The sequence below is a fragment of the Echinops telfairi genome, unplaced genomic scaffold (assembly GCF_000313985.2).
Source record: "Echinops telfairi isolate 266 unplaced genomic scaffold, ASM31398v2 ScPeMD7_7458;HRSCAF=8496, whole genome shotgun sequence".
Classification (NCBI taxonomy): Eukaryota; Metazoa; Chordata; class Mammalia; order Afrosoricida; family Tenrecidae; genus Echinops; species Echinops telfairi.
The window spans coordinates 32,100,170-32,110,850 of NW_022111358.1; the positions used below are offsets into that span (position 1 = coordinate 32,100,170).

Here is a 10,681-nt window from a genome sequence, read left to right on the forward strand (position 1 = left end):
GCAGGCGGGCGCGAAGGCGCCACCGTAGCGCCGCAGACCCTCCGACTGGTGGCCCTCCCGGACGGCCTCGATGTGTTGCACCAAGACTGGGGAGGACGGGACGGGACGGGGCCGCGGGCCGGTCAGAGCGGGGCCGCAGGCGCCGTCCCCTCCCGGCGCCCGCCCGGCCCCAGCTCACAGATGTGCTGCGAGGGCGAGTGGCGGAAGCGCCGCTGGAACCACACGCTCAGCCCGTCCTCCTGCAGCCGGTACAGCCGCTCCTTGTGCCACTTCCGCGAGCGGATCTTCAGCAGCCGCGAGCCCTGCAGCATGGCGTGCACATCCTCGTCCTCCGACAGGCCTGCAGTGCGGGAGGGGTCTCCAGGCCCCATCCCTTTCCTCTGGGAGCTTCTCTGAGCCCCGGCCTAGGCCCCTTCCCACCAAATCCACCCCTGGCCCTCATCCGCTCCTCCTTATGGGAACACGCCCCCAAGAACTGGGTTTGGATTTGCACCTAGCCTCGTGTGCCTCCCCCAGACTCTCTGGGGGAGGGTGCCAGTAACAGGCCCTGCCTCCTTCCCTGCTACTTAGCCATCTCTGGAGGCCCCCGAGGAGCCCTGGGCTGCCATCTGGGAAGGCCAGCTGTTGGAAACCACCAGCTGCTCAGTGGGAGACAGGGCTTTCTACTTCCGTAAAGGTACGGGTCTCGGAAACCCATGGAGGCAGATCTATCCTGTGAGTTAGCATCCACTCATGGCACTGAGTTTGCTGGGAGTGTTTTGGGGATCCCATGGAGTACACAAACCCTTCAGGAAGAGCCTGGACCGCAAACCCCAATCAAGCTCACCCTTTGTGCTACCTCCCTCCCGCCCTCAAGGCCACATGCCCGATCCCCCCAGCACAGCGAGGTCTTGTTGAAGGCCGAAGGCTGGCTGCTGCCTCACTGTCAGCCCTGTGTCTTGATAGGTGACCCTGGCCAGCAGGAAGTCCCTCTCATTATCTAACCTAGATCTCCCTTGCTGCAACTCAAGCTCCTTCCTTTTCTTTCCCACATAAAGGAGAACAGCAGAGGCAACCCTGGCTCCAAGATTACAGGAGACTCTAGAGGGCCAGCCTGCCTTGGCCACCGTTCGACTGATCTCTCCGGGTGACCCTGGCGGGGATGGGGGTGGGGTGGGGTGGGGGGCTCTGCTAAAATGATGGTCTCCTGTGACATCTGGTTTTTCCCTTGGCAGAGCCTGGGTCACATTTGTACACACACACACACACACACACACACACACCACCACACACACACACCCCTCCCCGCCAGCCCACATACCCTTTCCAGGCAGTGTCCCTGCCGTCATGAGAGCAAATGCTCACAGACCCACACGGTGCCAGAACACAGGCAGATGACCTGGCCCAGGTCCACAGCCAGGGCGTGGCAAGAGCAGGCCTCAAACCCTGAGATCGGGCTCTGTGGCCTTGGCCCTCGGCTACTACACTGACTGCTCTTCTCCTGGGGAGTCAAGCCCCACCAACCTATCACTTCCCCATTGCGTGACCTTGGTGGCACTGGTCCATGACAGGCTCCACTGGTAAGACAGAAACCTGCTGTAAAATCCAAAACCCCACAGTCTGATTCAGGGAGTTGTGGGCCAACACCTGCGCCGGCCTTCCTCTCCCACCTCCTACTGTGGGGACTGAGACACACTCACCCTCCTCTAAATCTCCCTGGGGTCCGGGGACAATGACTGGGAACCCACACCCTGTAGAAGGAGGGGCCAGCGTTTCCAGGGAACTGGGATCTATCTGTACATGAACTCTCCAGAGTTTTCGATGTTGGCCACTGTCGCTTTGTCTTGAGGGGGAAAAAATGCCACACAGCACGGGGGCCAAGTGAACTGCAGCCTCATGGCCCAGCCCCTCCCTACCTCCCCGTCCCACCCCCCCTGCACTCTACTGTAGGATTTCTCCCCCACCCTCCCACCTTGTCCTCTCATCCAAGCTCTCTAAGGCCCCACACAAAAGATTACCTCCTCCGGAAAAGCCTTCCTGATTTGTCCTCAAGGGTCCGGCAGTTCTGTCCCCACCCCACCCCCCAGACCAGACACCCAACCCCTCAGAGTACCTTTTCAATGGTCCCAGTGAATGTTTATGGAAAGAGGAGGAGGCCTGTCCTGAGCTCTGCTTGGGTCTTGGCCAGGGTCTCTCAGTCCGGACTGAGCATTGGGATCACCAGGGTGCCGCAGCTGCGAACCCCATGGTGAGATTTCTCCCCAGCAGGTATTTTCAGGAACCTCCCCGTGGATGACTGACTGTAGGGTCGCTATGCACCAGCATGGAGTTCTGTTTCCGTTATCCTATGGCTTAAGGAGCCCTGGTGGTGGAAGGTGGTACCCTGCCACTTCAGGAACCTGGGTTCCCCATTGGGCTGTCACCCTGTGGCAAGGTCAGCAGTTGGAACCCTGCTCTGCTCCAAGGCCTTTCTGCTCCTGTAAAGATTGATCGCTGCCAAAGCCCCCCAGGCTGCTCTGAGCCAGACCTGTCTTGATGACAGGGAGTTTGGCTTTGGGACCCTGTGACTTGAAAGGTGACCATGGTTTGGGAACCAAGGTCTCAGGGGCTGGAGGAGCGACCTGCCACCTTTAGGCAGGTCCCCGGGGGCAGCCTGTGAGCCTGCTGGCTATGGGGGGGCGGGTCTCAGGGTCTGAGGATTTCGGGGGAGGTCAGTGGCCTCTCAGGACCCCTGGAGACAGGAGGGGAAGGAAGTAAAACTCTTTACAAAGAGCTGGGTGTGGGGCCATGCCCACGCCAAGAAGCGCACCAGGCCTCAGCCCCACTGCCGTGGGAGCAGCCTCTGAAATCTCACACCCTGAAAACTAGGGGTGGGGTGGGGTAGGCAGGCAGTGTCACCATGACTGAGCCGGCCCCCATCCAGCTGTGAGAAGGGGGACCCCTTACTGCCATGACAACCAGGATAAATTCTATAGCCCAGATCACATGTGCCCTGAATGGTCAAGCCTGGGATGGGGAGGAAGGGGGTAGCGAGTGACTAAGGCTGGAAACAGAGGTGAGTCACTGTCACCGAGGGCCTGCTTTCTCTAGAATCTTCCATAAACAGACCCTCCAGAGAGGCAGCCAGAGCTCTGGCCAGGGTCTCCCTCCCCCGGGACAGGTTCCTGTGTGTGTGTGTGTGTGGGGGGGGCGGAGGCCTGCTCCTGGCCCCCAGAGGCCGGTGGGGAGTATGGGAGTAGCAGTGGCATAGCAGTCTCTGTGCCCGGCTGGCACTGGCCCCGGATCACACTGCCCCAACCCCACAGCCATGGAGGAGCCCATAGAATGAGCTCTAGACCCTGCAGGAGGCCTCTCTTCCCCATGGCACATGCCCCTCAACTGAGTGGGGGAGTGGAGACCGGGGTGTCAGGGTGAGGCCCACAGAGCTCGAGGCACAGCTGCGATGCCAGAAGGGCTTGGGGCTTCACCAGCCACCCACGATGTACAGGCCCTGCCCATCCAACTCTCTCCCCCACTTCCTTGACTGAGTTCCCACCTGCTCAGAGCAGGTGCACAGGCCGCCTGTTTCCCATGGGTTCTTTCTTATCAGCCCTAGGACCTCTACCTTGACCCTGGTACTGGCCTGGGTCAGCTACCCTGACTGGGTGGAGGACGGGTCCCCACAGAATGGCAGTGAGTGTGCCCTGAACGGAGACAGGGAATGGGGGCTGGGGAAGTGGAGGAGGGGGTTGCCAGGTTGGTAAACTGGGCTGCCCTGGGATCTCACTCCAAAGGGCAGGGGTGTGCTGTACATGAGCTACAGTCAGCACCTGGGCACCCACTGGGGACCCTTGATAAATGATGATGATGAGGGCAACTGAGGCAGGGCTCTGGAGAGGTGAGTGTCAGGCCTAATGTACCTCAGTCCCTGCCATTCAGCGGGGTCCCTTGCAGGCCAGGTTGACAGTTGGGCTCCAGTCACCTTTCCTGGAGCAGAGCCCCTGTTCATCCGGTCCTGGGGAGGGCTAGAAGTTGGGGCGGCAAGCCCCCAGAGCTGCCTGGTGGCCTGTGTGGCATGAGGGGGTGTGATCTGGGGTGTGAGCAGGCTGGTCTGCATGGTCAGGCTGTGCGGGAAACTGCCTCATGTCATGGGGGGAGGGGAGGGTCCTGGGGAATAAATCTACCTTCAAGACCCCCAGTGCCACCTTTCTGTAGGTAGGGCCACTGAGTCTCTGGGTGAGCTGTGTGTGGATGGAGGGGCTGGGAGAGGCCAGAGCAGGCCTGGGTGCTCGGTGCAGAGAGGGGTCACTTGAAGAGCGCAGGGTGTGTAAGGAGTGGTTACTCTGGACCCAGGGTGTGTGTGGTGTGGGGTGTGTGCAGGCATGTGGTGTGGGTGTGTATGGTATGTGTGTGTGGTGTGGGGGGCAGGGGCCTATGTGGGTGTGTGTGTGTAGATGTGTATGGTGTGTGTGTTGGGTGTGTATGCACCTGTGCACACACTTGGTGGGCCTGGAGGAAGGTGGATCTGGCAAACAGGATGCGTGTACACTCAGGGAGGGCCCGGGGCTCCAGCAGGAATTCCAGACATGCAGGGAGCAGTGCTCACCTCCCTTGTGCCAAGGTGGGAGGGAGGGAAGGAGGGGTTCCCTGGGGTCTGGAGACACAGGGGAACACACAGCCCCGAGGGGTCCCTGACACCATCCCTATCCCACCCCATCCTTTAACCAGCAGGCAGCCCTGTTACACTAGATACCAAATATGCCTCCTCACCACACACCACCCCACCCCCCGCACGAGAACCGCTGCTGCCACACCCGGGCAGGAGCCTAGAGGGGGCTCCAAGCCAGAGGCCATAACATTCCTTGGAGAATCATCAAAGTCAGGAAAGACAGGCAGTGCTGCCCCTGCCCCTGGACCAAAAACAGACGAAGGGGGCAGCCCCTTTCCCTGCAGGCCAGCAGAAGCACACAGCTGGGCTGTGGGAAAGGGGATGGACCCCCACGACTGAAGAAGGCGGTGAGGGCGCAAGGATGACGGAGCTGCCCCCACCTCCCTTAGTCCTGCCCGACATGACATAGCCCTGCTTAGCCAAGTGCTGAGAGGTCTGGGGGCTGCTCCTGCCAATCCCTGCCTGGCCACCCCACTCACCCTGCAGGAAGTAGCCTGGGCAGGCCATCGGGCCCAGCAGGACTCGGTGCTGTGTCCAGCAGGAGAGGAAAGGGCCGGGCAGGGATTCTGCCCACTCAGTCCTCTGCCCTCGGGGAGGATTAGGGTCGAGGGTGGAGCCCTGGGACACAGGCACAGGCAGGGCCTCCGGGGAGCCAGGGCTGCCAACCGAATCTGAACTCAGGAGACCAGCGAATGGAATGTTTGTGGAAGTACACCCCCATCATCCGTTGTTTATCTGAAATGCAGACTTCCCCAGGCATCCTGGATTTTATCTGGCAACCCTAGGACAGCCCTGGAGCCTGGCAAGGCCTCCATAGGACAGGGGACTAAGCGGCGAACGCTGCCCACTCATTCACTGAATTATGAGCACCACACCCTGGGCCACACCGCCTGGGTTCAAATCCTCGCAGCAGCTTCCCAGCTTTGAGCTGCCAAGAGCAAGCTACTGAGCGTCTCTGAGCCTGTTTCCTGGTTTGGAAAATGAGGTCATGGCACCACTGTGGGCACTCGGTAACGAGAAGCGGAGGCAGGGCCTCCTAGGGCCGCGCACATGGCGCGAGATGACACGTGAAAAGCACTTGGCACGAGCTATAAAGTTATTGTGCGATGGCTGCTCTATACATGGCCTTTGGGGCCTTGGCCTCCTGATTCTGCCGACAAGAACTGGTTGGACCAAAGCCTGCCCTGTGAATGGTCCATTTTATGCACCTTGTACAGTTGGGTCAATGTGGTTTTGACTGGACTATAGCAGATGATGGTCACCCTCCTGGAGAGGAGAACACCTGAGCACAGGCTACACCCGTACAAAGGCCTCTAAATAGTCACCTGAACAGAACGGGGAGATATTGTTTTGCTTAAAATCAGGAAGCCATACTTGCTCAGTTTGAATGCTGAGCAAATCATCCGAGAAACTGGGCTATAGGAACAAGGCGCATTAACAGCCTGTGCTATGCAGACGGCACACCTTGCTGCTGAAGGTGAAGAGGACTTAGTGCCCTTGCGGATAAAACTCAAGACACAGCAGTCTTCAGTATGGGTGGCACCTCAGCATACAACAAAAATCCTCACCACTGGGCCAGTAAGCAACTTCACAAAAAAAACCAGGAGAGACTGCAGTGCAGGATTGAGTTTGACTTGACTCCATGAGCAACGGACGCCCGGAGGAGCGGTGGTCAAGAACGTGCATGAAGTGCTGCACGGGCAAGTCTGCCAGCAAAGGCTGACTTAGGTGCTAAGAAGCAAAGATGTGGCCTTGAGGGCTAAGGTGCGCCTGGCCCCACCCAGGGCATCTTCCATCCCTCATATGCACGGGAGAGCTGCATGCTGGGTAAGGAAGGAAGAATTAGCGTTGCACTTGAACGGTGGAGTTGGCAGGACAAATCTGTCTTGGAAGAAGCGGATCAGATGATTAACCGGCGTAGGCATGCTTCTTCCTTTGTTAGCTATTGTACGTCTTGCCCTCTCACCAAACCCACTGCTGTGTAAACCGCGTCCAGTCACTTAAGAGTTTAATCTGTACAAGCCAGAAATTCATGCGATGCAGGTCGTAGCTGGCCTATGATTGTATCATATCCTTTTCTCAACAGTGTTTTAAATTCGATACCATTGGTTAAATTAATGACACTGTTAATAATTAGCTTATGCTCCTTAGGGATGATGTATAATGTTCTAACATAAAATGATGTTGCTGTCTCTAAAGTGAACCAGAGACATATAGAAACCATAGCTCTAGGAATGGATTGGGGGCTCACAATTAATTCTAGCCTCAATCTAAGAGCAATTAGTTCTTGTGACTTGGCCCTGCTTGGTACTCGCCTTCACAGAGAGATCCCTGAAGATATGGGAGTTAAACAAAATGTGGTGAAGAAACTAGATGGCGCCCGGCTATCAGAAAGAATAGTGTCTGCGGTATTAAAGGCTTGTCTTCAAACAAGCAGCCAACTAAGGGAGGTATCAACTAAGTCCACATGGAAGGGGAAAAAACAACAAAAGCACCAGCCCGTGTCAGCCAAAGATTGTAAATAATAAATTCCAAATCTGGAGGAAGTAATGGTATCAGAGCTTCAGTGCTGAACACCAGCTTTGCAGAAGGCTGTGGATGATGGTAAGCCCCAAATCCCTGATGACCCCCCTGGACCATAGTCAAGAGATGTGAAGTCTCTGGTTATCAGTCAGGGAGCATTATAAAACTGATTGTGGCCGTTGTAGTTAGGTTACATTGCAATATCATTTGATCTCCCTTTTGACCTACTTTAAAGTTGTTTCCGTTAAAAAAACAAACACACAAAATGGAAGGGAAAGTGCACATGGATTAAGCCCCCATCCATAGAACAGGGATGTGAACGGAATGCATTGGAGAGAGGCTTCTTGCACTTGCAGCTAAGTTAAAATTTCACAAGTTATCATGCACTCTCCCTTTTGACCCATTTTAAATTTGTTCCATTTTTTAATATTTTCTGCTTTCTTTTTGATCGGAGTTTTTCTGTTTCACTTTGTCCTGGTTGTTGGTTTTGTTTTTCTCTCTCATATGTTTTTCTGCATATAAAATCCAGGATAGGTCATCTATAGACAGTAAGTAGAGAAATGGTTTCTGGGGGGCCTGGCAGGGGTGGGGCTGGGAGGAAATGGGGAGCTACTAACAGCGAGTATAAGAAAGATGAAAATGTTCTAAGATTGATTGTGGTGATACGTATACAACTCTTGTTCACATAAGTGAACGACTGAATTTGATATGTGAATTGTATGCCAATAAAACTGTTACAAATGAAGGGAAGTGAGAATGTTCCTTCCAAACAAAAATGGCGAGACTTCCTCTCCCATGTTTTGAACGTGTTGTCAGAAGAGGCTCAGCCTTGGTGAATGACATCGTGCTTGGAAAAGTGAGGGTCAATTGAAAGACGACCTCCAGCGAGATGGACCGACTCCTTGGTAGTTAATAAGACGATGCAAATAGAGTATGTAAAACCACCCAGTCAGATTCACTGATTTTGACAGAGGACGGGATTGCTTGATTACTATGCGGGCTACCAAAGGGATCGGGATCGGTCACTTCTTCATTCTGGTAGGAGGACCAAGCTGTGAAACTGACAAGGAAGAGGTTTACACCCAGCCCTGGTGGAGCTGTGGGGTAGGTGTTGGGTGGTTAACTGCAAGGTTGATGGTTCAAACCCATCAGTTGTTCCTGATTTAAAATAGAAGACACCCTGTAGAGGCCATGGGTTTGGGTGTAGACTTTTAAAAAGGCCAATCTCAGAGACTGAGGAGGACCTCAGGACCATTAGGAGCCTGGACCGGTGTGTCCTTTGAACGTGGAGTCCCTGCACTGAAAACCTCCTGGACCGAGAGCTGTAACATTGGAGACAGTAGAGCCTGCAGCAGAGAAAGGAAGGAGGGCAGCTGAGAAAGGTAGCTGCTGTGAGCTTGCCCGCCCCACAGCGGGCGAGAGGGCAGAGGGCGGAGCGCCTTTGGGCAGGAGGCTTGCCTGGCAGGTTGGAGTGCTCTGGGCATTTGTCCATGGAGCTGAGGAGCTGTAACACTTGCCTGAGCAGGACAGAGGTCTAGGGAAGGGCATGTGGCTGGCATGGCCACACACACACACACACACACACACACACACACACACACACACACGGTCAGCAGCAGGCACAGCCTGCAGGCGTGGCTGAGTAGGTCAGGGCTGTCTTGGTTGGAAGCTGTCCTAATTGAAGAAGTGTAACCTGTCTCCTGAGTTATATCCTATTACATCCAAGTTGGTCCTGATCCCAAATTCTGACTTCTTGAACAAGCCGCATAACTGTGAAGTTGGTCCCTGTGGCCACAGTAAAGCATTAAGGAAGGCAGCAGAATCAGCTTTGGGCTGATCTTGATTCCCGCCCCTCTTCCTGAGCACAGACAAGGTGCGATGAGACTGCGCTTCAGGAGTTAGCTCACCAGCATTCATTCATCCAGCGGTCAGAGCTGCCACAGAGGCCGACTTTGGAGCCAGGCAGTCAACAGCCTCTTACCCTGTGGCCCTGGGTAGGTGACTACACTCCCTCCCAGGGAGTTTCCTGTCTGAGAGGTGAAGCCACACAGGCACTCCCTCCATGCCTTCCCCTCAGGGGTTAAGTTGGATGGGGCCTGGCCCATTCTAACATTAGCTCTTCACCTCACTACTCAATTATTCCAGAGGCTTCCTGGGAGCTGGCCAAGTCAGCAGACCCGCCTGGAGCCAGGGGGTGCCAAGAGATGCGCAGGACCCCGATCTCCTCAAGTGACTCCCTTTTCCCTTGGTCATCACCCAGCGTAACCCTACGGGCCCTTTCCCTGGGGTCCTCCAAGCCCTTTGACCTCTGAGCCACTGCCAGTCCCTAGTATGACTTGGCCTGAAGTAAAATCTGTTCTCGATTTGCATAGGGGTGTGGCACTAGAGGTCTCCAGGTGAAGCAGTGAGGTTCACCTGGGAGGGGTGAGCAGCTGCTAGAGGTAGCAGAAGCTACCTGAGTGGCAGGTCTGGGTCTTGGCCCCTGATGACACAGGGTGCTGGGCCCCGCGACACCTGAGTTTTGTCTCCACTTGTCCTTGGCCTCAAAGTGACCAGGGAAGGGACATTCCCCAAGACAAACACCACCTTCCATTCCAGGAAGTCACTCAGTAGGAAGGGGGTGGCATACAGAGGGCAGGAAGGTGACTGACATGATTACCTGACACCCACATAGTTCCTGCCAGTGTCACCCTGATGGGTGGGTGCCCAGACAGCCTTGCTCAGCCAATGGCTTCGGAATCCCAGGCTCTCTGGAAATTGTTTGTTGACCAGTGTCTCCTCCCATTAAGCATTGTGCTCCCTGAGGGCAAGGGCCAAGACTGCATTGTTCATCTCCGTCAGCCCTGGGCCCAGCTGGTACACTGCTGAGGCCAAGAAAACTCGAGTGGAATGAAGAAGTAGACAGCTGTCCTGGCTAGTGGCCAGGCCACTGACAACACCCTTCACCTCTGTGGGGATGATCCCAGGGCTTCGCCTCCAACACCAGTCCTGGGAGTCTCAGGGGCACCTGGAACTCACCATGGTCCTCCTCTCCCCAGACAATGACATCACCGGCTAACCACCCAGATCTCGCCCCATGAGAGTCAGCCAAGTCTACCTCCTCAGTGGTACTGAATTCATCTTGAGTTGCATCCACCCTACTGACCCTAGCGCAAATGGCTCCTCTCCTTCCTTCCGGTCTCCCTGTTTTACCCATGGTAGTGGGTTACATGTTGGGCTGCTAACCGAAAGGTCAGTGGTTCAAACCCACCAGGCACTCCACAGGCAACAGATGAGGCAGTCTGCTTTCTTACAAGAGCACAGCCTTGCAGTTTGGCTCCACAGTCTTGCTCACTGACATCCGTAGGAGGGCAGAACCGCCCCTGTGGGTTCCCAAAGACTTTCACTCTTTATGGGAGTAGACCACTTCATCTTTCTCCCTTGGTGCTGCTGGTGGTTTTGAACTGCTGACCTTGTGTTAGCAGCCCAGTGTGTTAACCACCACACCACCAGGGCTCCTAAGGGTTTGCTACATCAGAATCAAAGCCATGG

At 55.6% G+C, this 10,681-nt stretch overlaps 1 protein-coding gene across 1 annotated transcript in view; it reads right to left on the minus strand.

Annotated features, from left to right (window-relative positions):
• The window catches only part of PLCD3 (phospholipase C delta 3), a gene marked incomplete at its 5' end in the record, with an annotated part of 20,036 nt that overhangs the window by 7,535 nt on the left and 1,820 nt on the right, over nt 1-10,681 (minus strand). The window contains 2 exons of the mRNA XM_045299469.1: nt 3-86; nt 179-340. Of these exons, the coding sequence (XP_045155404.1) occupies nt 3-86; nt 179-340 (246 nt within the window). The remainder of the gene's footprint in view (nt 1-2; nt 87-178; nt 341-10,681) is intronic.